At 42.8% G+C, this 18,522-nt stretch overlaps 1 protein-coding gene across 4 annotated transcripts in view; it reads left to right on the top strand.

Annotated features, from left to right (window-relative positions):
• The window catches only part of LOC101961272 (solute carrier family 23 member 1), a 42,539-nt gene extending 28,311 nt beyond the window's left edge, over positions 1-14,228 (top strand). For 3 of the 4 annotated variants that reach the window (XM_078040576.1, XM_040291395.2, XM_021731147.3), the window contains 7 exons: positions 530-650; positions 1,689-1,845; positions 2,260-2,513; positions 6,906-7,070; positions 7,280-7,388; positions 7,511-7,606; positions 9,029-14,228. In XM_078040576.1, coding sequence (XP_077896702.1) covers positions 530-650; positions 1,689-1,845; positions 2,260-2,513; positions 6,906-7,070; positions 7,280-7,388; positions 7,511-7,606; positions 9,029-9,291 — 1,165 coding nt within the window. In that variant the 3' untranslated portion in view covers positions 9,292-14,228. The remainder of the gene's footprint in view (positions 1-529; positions 651-1,688; positions 1,846-2,259; positions 2,514-6,905; positions 7,071-7,279; positions 7,389-7,510; positions 7,607-9,028) is intronic. The other variant, XM_078040577.1, reaches the window with a different exon arrangement.
• The last annotated feature ends 4,294 nt before the right edge of the window (positions 14,229-18,522 follow it).

The following is an 18,522-nucleotide window of genomic DNA, read 5'->3' as shown; positions in this document are numbered from 1 at the left end:
TAACTCAGCAGGGTGACTGTCTGTCTAGAAGTGCTCTGTGGCTTTTCCCAAGGACAAGGGTCATGCCCCCTTCCTTGGACAGGCTTTGTTCTAAGGTAGAGGCTGGTTTCTCAAAAATGGAGTCACATCAGTTTCTCAACACTGTCATTCACTCTGCCTCTTGTGGTCTGAGGTGAGGTGTGGGAATCATCAGACCTGCACCAGACCTGCCTGAGAGATATGACAGTCCCTATGGGCCTCAGTGACTCTGTCTGCTGCCAACAGTCTGTTCCTCTCAGATGCACCAGAAACAATGGCATCCTATCCCACGAGTCCTCTTCAGCCACAAGCAGTTCCAACAGGGACCTCTTTTCAGAGATAGCAGGTATCTACATATTGTGCAGAGGGCGACCAGCTGGAGACCCACCTGGTGAGGACATTGGTCCCAGAGACACCTGGTGGCTCAGCTTCTCAGACCACCCCCAAAGCCTCCTGAGCCCCTGCTCAGGATAAGCCCACTTTCCAGCTTGGGTGTGCTTGTTTGTTTCAGGACCATCTTCCTCATCATGCTGTTTTCTCAATTCCTGAAAAACATCCCGGTGCCTGTGCCTGTGTATGGTGGAGAGAAGAAGTGTCACACCTCCAAGTTCTACCTCTTTCAGTTCTTCCCTGTAAGAAGCACCTCTTACCCACCCTCTTCCATTCATAATTGATGTACCTGGAGATTGTTGGCAACTTCCCTGTGCCCAGGTGGCCCCCAAATCAAAGCTCCTCCATCTGTGGTGGCCTCTTCCTAGGAGGAAGAAAGAGTCCCAGGACTGGGGGTATACTTCTCGGCTGTTGGTCCTTCCTCCTTCTCTCCCAGGAGCCCTAGTTGCTGTTCTGGGCAGTGTTCTGTATTCTTGTCCTCATACAAGGTACTGGGAGAGACAGCCAGGTTCACCTCTAATGATGTAAAACTAAGTGTCTGAAGGAGCCTGCTGAGCCAAATTGCTTAGATCAGGGTCTTTCCCAATGGCTCATGGGCAATCCAACTGCTGGTGAGCAAGATGGCGCATACCTTCCCAGAGCCTTCTTTGTTGATTTCACACCACGCTGTCCAGTGTGTAATTGTCACCATAGCTGTGTCTTCAGGTTTAACTGAGAACTGTGTTTCTCAAGGTACAAAGAAACTTCCATATAATGATCTTATTGACCTTTCAATAACCCTGCAGTCCAATGATTCCAAAATTCCATGTGCATGTGAATCACTTGGAGAATTCACTAAGAATATAGAGTTCTGGGGTCCCACAACCAAATATAAAATTGATATACCTGTGGACCTAACTTTCAGGCCCTGTTTCAGGCCCTGCAGAACAGTGATTTTAATTCCATGGTAGAGATGAGAAAACTAAGTTTCAGAGGGTTTGCTCCCAGGTCACATGATCAGCAATCAGTGGAGAGAGAGCAGGTGGGAATCCTTCTGCTCCATGCTGTGCCCAGTGTGCTGGATTTTCCTGCCCCATAGTCTCCTCCCATAGTTTGTTTTGTGCTTGTATTTCCAGACTATTTCTTTAATGTGCTAAGTTATCTATGGACACAGCAGGTTCCTGTTGTCCCTAGCAGCGTGGTCACCCAGCACTTACTCATCTGAGCATGTTCCTGGACCCCTCCTGAGGTAGGAAAGGGGGCAGGAGCTGGCAGAGCTGATGGGAGACTCCCTTTGGCAGGTGCTGCTGGGTCTCTGCATTTCCTGGTTCATCTGCTTCGTGCTCACGGTCACCAACACTCTCCCCTCGTCCCCCACTGACTATGGGTACCTGGCCCGCACTGACACCAAAAGCAATGTCCTGAGCCAGGCCCCTTGGTTCCGCATCCCTTACCCAGGTAAGGAGAAGATAGGTGTCCTTCTAGCTTGGGCCACTGGATCTGTGTGGGTCAGGTCACACGGGATGGAGAGTTGAACAGGGTTGGGGGATTGATTGATAAGGAGAGATAGGCCCCAGGGAGTCCATATTTGACTCCTATAGGAGAAGAGACTCCAGGTTGTTATAAGAATTCCAAAACCTTCAGGCCTCCCTAGGAAAAGGCCATTTCTGCTTCTTTCTGTGCACAGTGACCTCAAGTTCTGGGCATTTGATAAGACTCAGGAGGAATGGCAGGGCAGGAATCCAGGCAAAGCCAAAGTCGTTGTAAGAGCTTCCAACTCCTTACAGTCTCCCAGAAAGCCCTCTAGCCAGGAAATGACGTGGGTTTTCTCAGCCTCCTCTGACTGGACACCCCCCTGCACTGCATTTTCAGGACAATGGGGCCGCCCCACCATCAGCCTGGCTGGAGTCTTTGGGATCATTGCTGGGGTGGTCTCCTCCATGGTGGAGTCTGTGGGTGATTATTATGCCTGTGCCCGGCTGGTGGGAGCCCCACCCCCTCCGAAGCACGCCATCAACCGCGGCATTGGCATCGAGGGTCTTGGCTGCTTATTGGCAGGAGCCTGGGGGACAGGAAATGGCACCACCTCCTTCAGCGAGAATGTTGGGGCACTGGGTATCACCAAGGTAAGTCTCCTGATGGTGGCTTCTGGGGACAGTCTGGGTACCTGAATCTGCCATTGTACCTGCTACTTTCCTGTTGCTTCTGTAGCAAATTAGCACAAAATGATGGCTTCAAACAACCCAAACTTATTATCTTCTTATTTTATTTTATTTTGTTCTTTTTAGCTGTATATGAAAGTTGAATGTATTTTGATATGTCATATATACATGGAGTATAACTTCCCCTTCTTGTGGTTGTACATGATGTGGAGTTTCACTGGTTGTGTATTCATATATGAACATAGGAAAGTTATATAAGATTCATTCTACTGTCTTTCCCATTCTCATCCCCCTTCCTCCCCCCACCATTCCCCCTGTCCAGTCCAATGAACCTGCACTTTCCTCCACCCCTGCCTATTGGGAGTCAGCATCTGTGTATCAGAGAGAACATTAGCCATTTTGGAGATTGGCTGATTTCACTTAGCATGATAATCTCCAGTTCCATCCATTTACCAGCAAATGCCATCATTTCATTCTTCGTTAAGGCTGATTATATTCCATTGTGTACGTGGATCACATTTTCTTTATTCATTCATCTATTGGGGGGCACCTAGGTTGGTTCCATAGCTTAGCCATTGTGAATTGGGCTGCTATGAACATTGATGTGGCCACATCACTACAGTATGCAGATTTTACATCATCTGGGTATACACCAAGGAGTGGGATAACTGGGTCAAATGGTGATTTCAGTACAAGTTTTTGGAGGAATCACCACACTGCTTTTCCGAGTGTTGCACCAATTTGCAGTCCCATCAGCAATATATGAGTAAACTTCTTTGCTCCACATCCACGCCAATGCTTATTGTTACTCATATTCTTGATAATTGCCAGTCTGACTGGAGTGAGATGAAATCTCAGTGTGGTTTTAATTTGCATTTCTCTAATTGCTAGAGATAATGAACATCCAAACTTACTATCTTAATGGATCTGGAGGCCAGATTTTGGACACTGGCCTCCTGGGCTAAAAGGGAGACATCAGCTGGGCCATTCTCTGGAGGCTCTGGGGGGACCCATGCCCTGTCCTTTTCTGTCATCCAGCATCTGCAATGATTGGGCTGTGGCCACTTTCTCTGTAATCCCCTGACACAGATGGAAAGGTGCTCTGCTTTCCAGAACCAGTGGACTTAGACTGGGCCTACCTGGCTACTCTCTCATCCCCAGGTCCTTAAAGTCACCACATCAGCAGATGGCTTTTGCCATTAGAGGCAATGTATTTGCAGGTTTGAGGGTTATGACAGGTGCCTCTGCAGGGCCCATGATTCCACTTTCTGTCCTTGACTTTGTTGGACTGTGGCCATCCACAGGCAAAAAGTCTATTCTGTCACTGGTGGGTACTGGAGAGAGTCCTTCCTTTCTGAAGTTTAGGTGGGGGCTTTTTTACCTACAGACCTGAGTGATCCACTGTGCATGGCAGTCCCTCCTGATGTCCCCAAGGCACTTCATGCACAGTGACTTCTGAGAAGCCCAACGCATGCCCTATCTGACTTCTCCTGCCATCCTTGTCTCTTTTCACCCCACTGGCATGTCCTCCTTAGCTTCTTGCTCACCTATTGGTTCTGATTTCTCCCCATGGCCCCCTTCCTGTCTCCTTTCATCTTCCCCAGTGCCGCAGCCTGATCATCTCCCGCCTGGATGCTAAAGTAGTGCCTTCCATCCTGTCTTCTCAGGATCTTGCCCATCTACTTCTCATGGCTCCCCATTTTCTACACTATAGATCAATCAGATCAGCAAGAACTCTTGAGAATGATGTTTTCTAAAGTGACGTAGAACCAGATGGCACAGCCTATAATCCCAGTGGTTAGGAAGGCTGAGGCAAGAGGATATCAAGTTCAAAGCCAGCCTTAGCAACAACAAGGCTCTAAGCAACTTAGTGAGACTTGTCTTAAAATAAAAACATAAAAGAGAGCTGGGATGTAGCTCAGTGGGTAAGCATTCCTGAGTTCAATCCCTGCTGCCAAAAAATAAAGTGACTTAGAAAACCATAGTGTTTCTTTGTTGCTTTCCATATGTTTCAGTGAATTCTGGCAGTGGTCCCAGAGCAAGTCCTGTGAGCCAAGGAGAAATACAGCACCTCCCCCCCACACCCTGACTTGCCCTGTCTTATGGCTCCCTCAATGGCTCTGGTGTGCATACTGAAGGCACTGAGTCTTTATAGCATCAGATCTATTTTCCTCTGTGCCCTGTATGACCTCTGGCACAGCTGGAGCTAAAATCTGTGAGCAAATGTTTGAGCCAGCACCGAACCCTACAGCAAGTCCTATGTTCCATGACACCCACTCTGTAAGAGTTCAAAGCCATTCATGCAAGTGAGGGGAACATTTTCCACAGGAGGAACATTAACCCATGCAGAAATATGATACAGTGCTACATAAGTACTAAGCAGCAGATATTTCCTTTCCCACTAAATGGAATAAATCTCATGCCAACAAAAAATATCTCAATAAAGAAAAAAAGGCCTTTTTTTCTGGAAATCATTTATAAGCTAAGGTCATTAGAGGAAAGGGTGAAAGTAGGAAATAAAGGTACATAGATGAAAACAAGGCTACACATCAAGCAAAAGACCCATAAATTGGGAAAGAGGTGAAGGTGCTAAGACCACTTGGTTTTATGGACTCGCGTGCCCCCTTGCGGTCCTTTGAGGTACTGCCCCGTGTTGTGCCTCTCCAGCAATGAGTTCCCACAACTTCTTGATTCTCTCCAAGTCTTGGGGGAAATAAGATTAAAGGCCAGAATTCTCCTGTCAGTTCTGTAGGATGTCCTGCTGCCAGCCATATGTCATTCGTGAGACTAAAACGGCCCAGGGCTATATGCAAAGAGTGTGCAGTAGTAAGATTGTGGAATGACTTCCATCCTTAGGAGACTAGTGGCAAGTGCAAAGGACATGGGTTGACCCCGACACATCTATCCATGGTGCTTGTAGTCATGCCTCTGTTCTCACAGCTAATTGTCAAGGCTGTAAAGAAAACAAAACGTTCTTTGATGTGGTAAGAATTTCTAATGAAGACAGTTAAATAAATAAGTATCTTGCCTGGAAAGAATAAAATAGGCAAGTGTATAATCTGCTACTTTATCACTGCATTGATGGACTTTAGTTGAGGCTGGAGTATCTTTTCAAAAGGCTTTAGTTGTGGTAAAAAGCACTAAACATACAATTTACTCTGGTAACTGTTATTAGGTATACAATTCAGTAGTGTTTATCATATTCAAATTGTTATATGACATATCTCTAGAACTTTTTTATCTTGCAAGACTGAAACTATATTATAGTATCTGTTAGGGTCTGGGGTAGGTACATGGGAATGAGAAACAGATTCAAGAACTATCTAAATATATTCATCAACACTGGATTTATGAGGATGAGAATATTTGTAATATAGCCCTAACTTCCAAGAATGATATGGAATCCCCCAAATTGGAGTGTCATTATTTGAAGACTTGTTTCCAACCAGTTTTAGGTTCACAGCTAAAATGAGTGAGAGATAATGAGACCCATTTCTGCCACAAAGGCATAATGGCCTTCCGCCACTCTGGCAGTACATCTGTTATGGTTGATGAACTGACATCATCATCACTACCCACAATTCACAGTTTACATTAGGGTTCACTCCTGAAGTTGTACATCTTGCAGATTTAGACAAGTATATAATGACACATATATACCACTGCATTATCATACAGAATTGTTTTCAGAGGTTATTTCTGCCTCACTGATACAAGTTGTCACCCAAACCCCATTGTGAGCCCTGATTAGCACAACCATTGGTAGTGACAGCAGGGTAGCAGCTGTGTGCCCCAGCATTGAGACCAGCTATGTGATGGGAGGATGTTGACCAAGGTCCAAGATACTCACCGCAGGGTGAGCTATTTTTTAAGCCTTTGTAGAAACTGTTATATTTCAAGATCTAATAGCAGTTGTAAGGAGGTAGCCAAACACACTTCTTTAGCATTCCAAGACTCCTTGTCCCTCGGGGATCTCTATGCAAACCAGGTAATGGCTGTCAGTGAGAAGCAGGGCTGAGATTGGCTCTCAAACCCCCATTTTTAAGCACAGGGCCACTGCCACTCCAGAGAGACTAATCCCCTCATGTGCGGGCTTCCTAGGGGATGAGCATTTGGTCCAGCACTTGAAGACAGGTATGAGAGTGACAGAGTGGAGAAGTGAGGGCAGAAGCTGGGCCCCAATCATGCCATCATTTTCTCTCTCTCCAACCCCATTTGGGAGCAGAGGGTATAAAGTATGTTCTGGGGCCCTGTTTCTGAAAGTCCATCTCAGCAATGCTCAAGGTGACCTGTAACAAGGCCTCTGGGACATCTGGGCTGCCGGATTCTCCATCCTCCTCTCCCTGATTGCCACAGGTGGGGAGCAGGATGGTGATTGTCACAGCAGGCTTCGTGTTGCTCCTGATGGGTGTTTTTGGGAAGATCGGGGCTGTGTTTGCCACCATTCCAACCCCAGTGATCGGGGGCATGTTCATTGTCATGTTCGGGATCATCAGTGCTGTGGGGATCTCCAATCTGCAGGTGAGATGGGCGAGTTGCCGCAGAAGAGTAGCAGGAGCCCAGAGGATGGAGATGGGAAGAATGGGACAGGGGCTGGGGAGGAGAAGGGAATCCTTGGCCTGGAACCCACTGCTCCCAAATGGAAGAGAGAAATAGCCAGAGATGTCCAACCTTCTGAAAGGTGGTGAAGGAGTGATCTCAGCACCTCTCTCTGGGCCTTCCTCCTGCAGTACGTGGACATGAACTCATCCAGGAACCTCTTTGTCTTTGGCTTCTCCATTTACTGTGGCCTCACCATTCCCAACTGGGTGAAGAAGAACCCTGAGAAGCTGCAGACAGGTGATTGCTCCTCACCTCTCCATTTTGTCACTCCGCTGTGTCCCCTACACAGTCACCACTCTGGTTGTGGAGCCAGCAGGGACCCAGGGTCCTGTGAACCTGTCACTTTTGTCTCATTATAGGCATTCTCCAGCTGGACCAGGTCATCCAGGTGTTGCTGACCACAGGCATGTTTGTTGGAGGATTTCTGGGCTTTCTCCTGGATAATACCATCCCTGGTAGGGCTCACCTGTGAACTGGCGATGTTGATGAATGGGTACAGTCTGAATGATGAGGAGAGCTTTTAGCTGTGATAACTGTGACAGGCTGGTCACTGGTCATGGCACACCTTGAGTGGGCTCTAGGTCTGGAGATGAGGGTATGGACGGGTCTGTATTAGTCAGCTTGGGCTGCTATAACAAAACATCCCAGCCCTGGGGGCTTAAACCATTTCTTCTCTCACAGTTCTGGAGGCTAGAAATATGTGATCAGGGAGCTGATTAGTTTGGTTATTTCTGAGATCTCGCTCCTTAGCTTGCAGATGGCCTTTCCTCTGTGTTTGCACATTCCTGGTATCTGATCCTGTGTCCTAACCCTTTCTTATAAACATGCCAGCCACATTGGATTAGGAGTCACCCTAAAGGCCTCTTTGTACCTTAACTACCTCATTGTAATGGTCCTATCTCCAAATATAGTCACGTTCTGAGAAACTGGGGTTTGGGTTTCAATGAATAGATTTTAAGGGAGAGAGAGTTCAACCCACAGCAGAGCTCTAAATGGAAATGTACCAGAAACAACAGGAAAAAGACACAGCCCTGGCTTTCATGAAGCCTATAATTTAATTGGTGAGAGGGATCACACATATTAATTCATTCACTCATATTATTAATAAAATTCCATGAAGCACTTGCTATATAGCAGGTGCTATGTACCAAGAATATGAAGAGTAGTAAGATATGTCCCTTCTGGAAGTCCACAGGCGAATGGGGAATGAGGCAAGAAAGCAGACAAGTCCATACTGGGTAATACGTGCTGTGAGGAGCAAATAGAGTGTGCAGGTGTCCAGGGAGCTGATGTGGAAAGCAAGAGGCCCAGTCTCTGAAGGTTGGGGTAGCCGCTGTCCAGCAGCTCTCCTCTCCTCTCTCTCTCTCTCTCTCTCTCTCTCCTCTCCTCTCCTCTCTCTCTCTCTCTCTCTCTCTCTCTCTCTCTCTCTCTCTCTCTGTCTCTCTCTCTCACCTCCCTCAGCCACTTCTGGGGACCCTTGTGGTAGCACCTGCTTCATGGTATTTTATTTCACCCGGTGACTGTCCACCAAGTGTGAAGTGCATCTGTATATTCCACCCACATTCAAGTGAGGACAGGTTTGGAAAGGGGGGTTCCACATGGCTGTGCTGGGCTCCTTGTAAGCCTCAGAGGATTCCTGCAGAGCTGAGCTCTGATTCTTGAGCTGGGCTTGGAGGAGAAGGAGGAGGAAGGAGAAGAGGAGTAGATGGAGGCAGAGGAAGAGGGGACGAGATGGAGGAGGAGGTGTCAGTGGGGGCATGTGCACCAGGGTGCTGAGTGGAGGCCACAGGTCCTAGCATGTGGCCACCAGAGCCTCCCTCTGCCCTGTCTGCCTCTGCCTTCAGGACCCACTCTTGACTTCTCCTGTCCTACATTAGGAAGCCTGGAGGAGCGAGGCATCCTGGTATGGAATGAAGTCCAGGAGAATTCCAAGGAGACTACTCTGAAGTCTTCGGAGGTTTATGACTTTCCCTGGGGCATTGGCACCAAGTTCTGCACGTCCTCCTATATCCGGGTCCTCCCCTTCTGGCCCAGGCTGGACCACAGTGACAAAGGTGAGGTGGGCATGAGCCAGCTTGCCTACTGCTCCCAGGCTTCCTCCAGAAAGCACCTGACAGGTGCCGTAGAAACCAGGATGTGAGGAGAACGGTCCTCCTGCATGGCCGAGCCCTGGACAGACTTCTGCCTTTGCAATATGCTGGAGGTGCCCACCCTCTCCAACACCTGTGGCACCTGTACACCATGGCAGTCAGGAAGCTTCAGGTTATAATAGTGACCTATGGGCTCTGTCCAGGTCACTTGGTCATTGTATTTGACCTTGACCTGTCCTTCTGTTATTCTCCCAGCTCTGGTGTGGACAGGTGTGGCTGCTGTCCACACAGAACTCTGCTCCACCATTGTGCTTTGCAGTATTTTGAAAGATTGGGAGGAAGAGGCCTGGGTAGGGTAGGGACAGTGGTAGCTCTTTGCTGGAAGGTGACACTGAAAGCGCACTTTATTCCCCTTCACCAATATAGACCCAGTTTTCATAAGTCTCTCTTTGATCCTATCTGCTTTTTTTAAAGGATGAACTGCCACTAAGGGCTATCTTTGAAGATTCAATGCACACTAACGTTTGGTAGGAAGTCACCAAACCCAGCACTCTCTAGTCCCAAGTTATGGGAAAAGATCACACCTAGAAGGGTGCTGGCTGAAAATACTGCCACAACACAACAAAAATCAGGCACACGTCACTTATTTTTTTAATTTTTTGATACTTAAACCCAGGACTTCAGACTTGCTAAGGAAGCACTCAACAACTAAGTTACATCCCAGCCTTCTTAACATTTTTTTTTTAAATTTTGAGACAGGATCTCATTAAATTGCTCAGGCTGGGTTCAAACCTGTGATCCTCCTGCCTCAGCCTCCTGAATAGCTGGGGTTGAGCATGCACCACCACACTCGTCTCACAACTCACTAATGAACACAGAAACATTGATCATTTATGTCTTTCTCAGATCCACTGGCCACAACTCTCACTGACTTGGGTGAACGAGATAAGATGTATATAACCCACATGTCAGAGGAGGCTACTTCCTGAAATACTGGACAACTGAGACACCCACCTGTCTGGGACCCATTGACCTTCCCTGGAAATATCATAAAAGGTTCTTCTGCCAGGTGCAGTGCCACACACCTGTAATCTCAGCAACTGAGGAGGCCGAGGCAGGGTGATTGCAAGTTTGGGACCAACCTGGGCAGCTTAGCAAGACCCTGTCTCAAAATAAAAGATAGAAAGGGCTGGGGGTGTAGCACCACTGAGTTCAATCCCCAGTAGCAAAAACAACAAAAATAATAACCCCAAACTCCCTTAGGTCAAGGGATAAGATTGAAGGTCAGAGCCAACAATTTTCCAACAGTGCATGGTTCTTGTTAATAAAGCTGTTTCTCCATCACTCTGCCTCTGGATTATCCACTCTACCAGGTGGCAGGGAGCTACAACTTGAAGCAAACAAGTTTTTTCTTCTCCAAAGTGACCAGAGCCTGCAGCCTCTGCCGCAGTCTGGCTGGGCACAATTCATGAGCCACTTATCAAGCAGAAACGAACTTTATTTTTAGAACACGAATGCCACACACACAAGCTCTTCAGTAATTCCCTCAGAGCCCATCTGTCACCACTGGCTTCCCACAAGCCTCACCACCCCCACCAAATCCTCCTGCTCTTGAGGCCATTGGCTGGGTCGCATGGGCAGAGCCAAAAAAAGTCCCCCAATGAGAGGCTCTGTGGTCTGAAAGGGCGGGGAAACAGCCCAATGAGCATCACTTCAGAGAAGCCAATCAGCTGGCAGCTAGAAGTTTGCTGGGGCCGCTATGAGCCAATCATCAGCTGGCAGCTGGAAGTTTGCTGGGGCCACTGTGAGCCAATCATCAGCTGGCAGTAGGAAGTTTGCTGGCAGCTGGAAGTTTGCTGGGGCCCCTTTGGCTGTGACTCTCAACATCTCCCCCTCTCTGTTTAAACAACAAGCATGTGGTTTAGGGACCGTGCCTGACTTAGGTTGTCCAATACTACATGTGGTCCTTACCCGTCATCAGATGAGCTGACCTCAAGGCCAAAGCCTACTGTCTTAGATTGGTACCATTGCAATTGGATCTTACCCTTAATTGACTACCAGTCCAGCATACAGCCACACCTGGGGATAGGTCTTTGTACCAGCAGGGAAGTGAGGTTCTTTGCCTAACCTCTGTTGGCCCCAAATTTTATCTGAACAACCATCACAAGCAGAAGGGAGGAGGATACACCAAGCCAATTGGAAAAATTTTACCACTGATGACACCATCAGAAAAAATACCCCAACACTACCACAAGTCACTGCACCAACAGATAGTTCACAATGCATACAAGTGAGTTCACAATGCATACAAGTGATACATAATCCAGGCAAGTTCTGCAAGCAGTTCAGTGATAGCTATTGCAGAAGATATGGATTGGTTTTATCTTTGTCTTCACTGGCACTGGGATGAAGATAGGAATTCTGGTGATAATGGCTAAAGAAAAATTATATAACATTCCAGAAGGCACTAAAAGAAAACAATTTTCTGAACAATTTACCTTATCTTGAACAGAATTATTAAATATAATGAAAAGGAAAGGTGAAAGTAAACAAACAGATCTGTTAACCTCCTTTTTTGTTCACATATTAAAATAATCCTCAACAGCTGTTTTCCCAATTTAAATTAAACCATTTAAATCACGTGAATAAAATAAAAAATTTGGATCCAGTTTTTCATGAGCGCTTATCATATATGATATATGGACATACACACATACAAACATACAACACAAAACACAAATGTGCACACATAATATAATACATACAACACATAACATCATAGTAAAGGCCTTATAACTTTTTACAGGTGAAATCTCCATTGCAATGTTTAAAAACTCTATAGTAAAAAAATAGAACTGCTCAGCAAAACATTAACCTAGCTCTGTATGAGCTCAAAAAACAAAATAGAACTTCATGATGTGGGAAAGGGCAATAATAAAATAGATATTGAAAAAAGCATCCTGGTTCTCTCGAAGACATAAGGATAGCCAAACTGGAGTTCTGAATATCAGCTGTTATGGATATGTGTCAAATCATCTTCTTTTTGGTTTGTAGAAATCAATTTAGTTAATCTCTCTGGAATACAAATCGACTGCTGTTCTCCCTGTGGAAACACATAAACAGACCCCCGACTCCAGACAATAACTGGGTCAGGACCTTTCCATTGTCCTGTTAGAATATCCTTCCAAAGTACCTTGGGTTTATGTACATTTTTTGGACACATATGACTTTCCACAGCACTAAGCCCTGATGAATCCAAATTTTAAAAGTTTAGAGTAAAAAGGGTTATTTAAGTTTATCTTTGGGGAATATATACCCCTTTTCAATTCCCTGTTTTTGCTTTAATAAGTACATTTTAATAGTTTGATGAGCTCTTTCAACCATGCCTTGTCCCTGTGGATTGTATGGGATTTCTGTTAAATGAGTAATGCCAAATAATGAGCAAAATAGTTTAAAAAAGGTAGAAGTATAACCAGGGGCATTATCTGTTTTTAACTGTTTTGGAACACCCACAGTGGCAAAATTTTGTAAGCAATGAACTATAACATCTTTAGTTTTTTCTCTGGGATGAAGGGAGCCCATCAAAAGCCCATAAGAAATATCAATTGTAATATGTCAATATTTTAATTTTCCAAATTCTGGCAAGTGTGTGATGTCCATCTGCCAAATATGGTTAGGTATCAGTCGTCTAGGATTGACTCCAAGATTAACTTGTGGTAAAAATGTCACCCAATTTTGACATTGTTTTACTATTTGTCTAGCTTGTTCCTTAGTTATTTTAAAATGCTTTTGTAAAATATTAGCATTGACATGGAACTTTCTATGAAAATTTGTAGCTTCTTCTAGTGTAGAGAAAATATGTATGTCATGTGTAGTATTATCTGCTAAATCATTGCCCAAACTAAGGGCTCCAGGCAATCCTGTATATGCCCTGATATGTCCTATAAAGAATGGATCTTTTCTGTCTCAGATTAGACTTTGTATAGTGGAAAGCAAAGAGAAAACAGTAGAGAAAGGGGAAATACTACCAGCGTCTTCAAGGGATACTATAGCATTAACTATATACTGACTATCGGAAAATAAATAAAATACAGAATCTTTAAACATCACAAAACCTTGTAATACTGCATTAAGCTCTATCTGTTGAGTTGATTGTTTGGTACTAAAAATGTTACAGTTTGATCAGGGGTAACTATTGCTGCTGTACTATTATTTGACCCATCAGTGAATATATTTGGAGAATTCATAATAGGTGTTTTACTTGTCATTTTTGGAAAAATTACAGAATGCAATGACCAAAAAGACAATAAAGGATTAGATGGTAAGTGGTTATCAAATGAAACATTAGATTTGCACATAATTATTGCTGAGTATTTTAACTTATTAGCTACTCATCAATTTGATTCATAGTATATGGAGTAATAATTTTATTGGAAGAAATTCCAAACACTCCCTTTGCTGCTTTTATTCCTTTGAGTATTAATTGTCCTACAGCCTCAGGATATCTAGTAAGAATAGAGTTAGGAGAATAAGATAAATGTATCCAAAATAATGGACCTTCTTGCCAAAATACTCCTGTAGGAATATTTTTTGTTGGTAGTACAATAAATAATAAAGGCAAAGTTACATCAATTCTATCCAAATGCATATTTACCATATATGTTTCAATGATTTTTAATGCCTTTCTTGCTTCAGGCATTAACATGCAGGGTGAATTTTGATCTGATGGACCATTTAGGATATCAAATAAAGGTTCCAACTCTCTTGTTGGTATGCCTAGATAAAGCCTTATCCAATTTATGTCTCCTAATAACTTTTGAAAGTTGTAAAGTGATTTGAGTTCATCTATTCATATTTGAATTATTGGTGGGCAGACCATGGTTGAGGATAATAGAATTTGTAAATAATTAATTGGAAAATTTAATTGTACTTTATCTATTGCTATCTCTAGATTATAATTTTTAATAAATTTGTAAGTGTGGCATAACATTCTAGCAATGTGTTTTTATCTTTGTGCTAATAATACATCATCCATATAGTGAAATATTTGTAGTTCAGGATTTTGATTTCTAAGTGGCTAGATTGCTTTGTTAACATAAATTTGACACATAGTTGGGCTATTAGCCATCCCTTGAGGGAGTACTTTCCATTTATATCTCTGATCAGGACCTTCATGATTCAGTGCAGGGATAGTAAATGCAAAACATGGACTATCTTCAGGATGAATTGGAATTGAAAAAAAAACAATCTTTAATGTCTATAACTAAAACATACCAGGTTTTTGGCAAAGCAGACAATTCAGGAATCCCCGATTGAGTAGGTCCCATAATAACCATCTCATTATTAATGGCTCTTAAATCTTGCAATAATCTCCATTTACCAGATTTCTTTTTTATGACAAAATGGGAGTAGTATGTGGAGATACAGAAGGTTGTATATGTCCTTCTGATAATTGTTGTTTGACCAGGTCATGGGCTGCTTGTATCTTTTCTTTAGTCAGGGGCCACTGACGAACCCATACTGGTCTTTCTGATTTCCAAGTAATTTTTATTGTCTCAGTGACCACTTCTGAAAATCCAATCCATGTCTGTCTGTTCCTTGATCTATTTGTATTGGTGCTGCTATACCTTGTTCTTGTTCTCCTAATCTTTTTCCTTTTCTAAAACCTTGTGTAGCCCTAATAGTGGGGGCATTTGGATTGATGTTATTTGTTAATATTAGTCCTATTTGATCTAGGAATCTCATTCCCATAAATTTATAGGCAGATGATCCAATTCATATGGCTGTATAGTTCCTTCACATCCTTCAGTATCCTTCCATTGCACTTCTATGGGGATTAGTCACCACTCCTAGGCCTCAAAGCATTTGAGTGGCTTGTTGTAACAGCCAATGTTTTGGCCATTCTTGACAGGAGATGATGCTAAAGTCTGCACCTGTATCCAGTAGTGCCACAGTCTGGCTGGGCACAAAATCACGAGCCACTCAAGCAGGAACAAACTATATTTTTGAAAATGCCACCAATACCCCGTACACCTCAGGGAAGAAGCCGGCCCACCCACGTGGCGGCATTCTCCCGGAACCGGGAACAAGTTTCTCCCCCGGAATTCCCTCCTACTGTACTTCCCCAACCAATGGAACTCTCCTGAAGGAGTCCCGAAGCAGGCTGAGGTGAACCGCAGGAGTCCAATAACCATATGAATGCAAATCTTAACATAATCATATCATCTCAATGGCTAGCTGGCGTCACCTTATAACCAAAAGTGCCATGCATCATATTACTTGGCTGTGGCTCTTAGCATCTGCCTCCTTCTGTTTAATTAAGCAACAGGCATTGTGGCTAGGGACTGTGCCTGTTAGGTATGTCCAATTCAACATATGGTTCTTACCTGTCATTGGAAAACTGATCTCTAGGCGTTAGCCTCCTGTCTTAGGTTGATACTACTGCAATTGAATCATGCCTGTCCCTGACTACGGGTCCAGTATATAGCCATACCTGTAGATAGGTCTATGCACCAGTGGGGGGGGTGAGGTTCTTTGCCTCACCTCTGTTGGCCCCCAAATTTGTTCTTGGTGCCAGTGGGGGGGTGAGGTTCTTTGCCTCACCTCAGTTGGCCCCCAAAATTAGACCATCACTAGTAGAAGGGAGGAGGATACAGAAATGTCATGACATCAAGTCAATTGACGGCTCCTTAGAAAAAAATTGTAACACTGGTGACACATCAGCTAAGATACGCCAGCACAACCATAATTCACTGTATCAACAAATAGAGCACAATGCATACAAGTGATACATAGTCCAGGCAAGTTTTATAAGCAGTTCAAAGCAGAGGAATCTATCAATATGTCCATTTTTTCCCAAAATAAATCGACTAAGTGATTGAGTATTACTTGTTGAGTTATTATTCATTGATACATCAGTTTATACAGTTTGTTGTTATAATTATTGAAGAAGTTGTAGTTTGGTTTCATCTTTGTCTTCACTGGCACTGGGATGAAAATAGGGATTTTGACAATGATGTTAAAAAAAATATATGTAACATTTCAACAGGTATTAAGAAAACAATTTTTAGAACAATTTATATTATCCTGAACAAAATTATTAAATATAATGAAAAGGAAAGGTGAAAGTAAACAAACAGATCTGTTAACCTGCTTATTTGTACACATATTAAAGCAGTCTTCAACAGATGTTTACCCAATTTAAATTAAACCATTAAAATCACGTGAATAATAAAAAAATTGGATCCATATATTATGAGTGCTTCTCATATATGATATATGGACATACACACATACAGACATACAACACAAAACAGAAGTGTGCACACGTAACATACAACACATAAGACAATAGTAAATGCCTTGTAGATTTACCTAGGTGAAATCTCCATTGCAATGTTTAAAAACTCTGTTCCTTTGTGGTTCTCAACACTGTATGAGCTCAAAAATAAAATGGAACATTATGATGTGGGAAAAAGCAATAATAAAATTGATATTGAAAAAAGCATCCTGGTTAATCACTGTTGCAGATGTAAGAATAGCCAAGCTGGAGTTCTGGATATCAGCTGTTATGGATTTGAGTCAAATCATCTTCCTTTTGGTCTGTAGAAATTGTTTTGGTTAACCTCTCTGGAATCCAAATCGGCTGCTGTTCTTCCTGTGGAAAAACACAAACGAAGCCCTGACTCCAGACTATCACTGGGTCAGGACCTTTCCATTGTCCTGTTAGAATATCCTTCCAAAGTACCTTAGGCTTATGTACATTTTTTGGATACAAATGTCTTTCCGCAGCACTAAGCCCTGATGAATCCAAATTTTAAAAGTTTAGAGTAAAAAGAGTTATTTTAAGTTTATCTTTGGGGGATATATACCCCTTTCCAATTCCCTCTTTTTGCTTTAATAAGTACATTTTAATAGTTTGATGAGCTCTTTCAACTATGCCTTGTCCTTTTGGATTGTATGGAATTCCTGTTATGTGAGTAATGCCAAATGATGAGCAAAATTGTTTAAAATAGGTAGAAGCATAACCAGGACCATTATCCGTTTTTAACTGTTTTGGAACGCCCACAGTGGCAAAATTTTGTAAGCAATGAGCTATAACATCTTTAGTTTTTTCTCTGGGATAAAGGGAGCCCATCAAAAATCCATAAGAAGTATCAACTGTAACATGCAAATATTTTAATTTTCCAAATTCTGGCAAGTGTGTGATATCCATCTGCCAAATATGGCTAGGTATCACTCCTCTATGATTGACTCCAAGATTAAATTGTGGTAAAAATGTAACACAATTTTGACATTGTTTTATTATATGTCTGGCTTGTTGTTTAGTTATTTTAAAATGCTTTTGTAAAGTATTCGCATTGACATGGAACCTTTTATGAAAATTTATAACTTCTTCTATTGTGGAGAAAATATATATGTCATGTGTAGATTTATCTGCTAGTTAATTGCCCAATCTAAGGGATCCAGGCAATCCTGTATATGCCCTGATATGTCCTATAAAGAATGGATCTTTTCTGTCTCAGATTAGACTTTGTATAGTGGAAAACAAAGAGAGAACAGTAGAAGAAGGGAAAATCCTACCAGCATCTTCAAGGGATACTATAGCATTAACTACATACTGACTATCAGAATATAAATTAAATACAGAGTCTTTAAACATCATAAAAGCTTGTAATACTGCATTAAGCTCTACCTTTTGAGCTGATTGTTTGGGTATTAAAAATGTAAAAGTTTGATCAGGAGTAACTACTGCTGCTGTACCATTATTTGACCCATCAGTGAATATATTTGGAGCATTCATGGTAGGTGTTTTACTTGTCATTTTTGGAAAAATTACAGGATGCGAAGACCAAAAATACAACCAACGATTAGATGGTAAGTGATTATTAAATGAAACACTAGATTTACACATGATTATTTCCCAAGTATTTAACTCATTAGCTAACTCATCAATTTGATCTAAGTATATGGAGTAATAATTTTATTGGGAGAAATTCCAAACACTCCCTTTGCTGCTTTTATTCCTTTGAGTATTAATTGTCCTACAGCCTCAGGATATCTTGTAAGAATAGTGTTAGGAGAATAAGATAAACGTATCCACAATAATGGACTTTTTGCCAAAATACTCCTGTAGGAATATTTTTTGTTGGTAGTACAATAAATAATAAAGGCAAACATATCAATTCTATCCAAATGCATATTTTCCATATATGTTTCAATGATTTTTAATGCTTTTCTTGCTTCAGGCATTAACATGCGGAGTGAATTTGTATCTGATG

The sequence above is a fragment of the Ictidomys tridecemlineatus genome, chromosome 2 (assembly GCF_052094955.1).
Source record: "Ictidomys tridecemlineatus isolate mIctTri1 chromosome 2, mIctTri1.hap1, whole genome shotgun sequence".
Taxonomy (NCBI): Eukaryota; Metazoa; Chordata; class Mammalia; order Rodentia; family Sciuridae; genus Ictidomys; species Ictidomys tridecemlineatus.
Note: the sequence above shows the minus strand (reverse complement) of the source record. Positions and strands in the feature narration are given on the sequence as shown.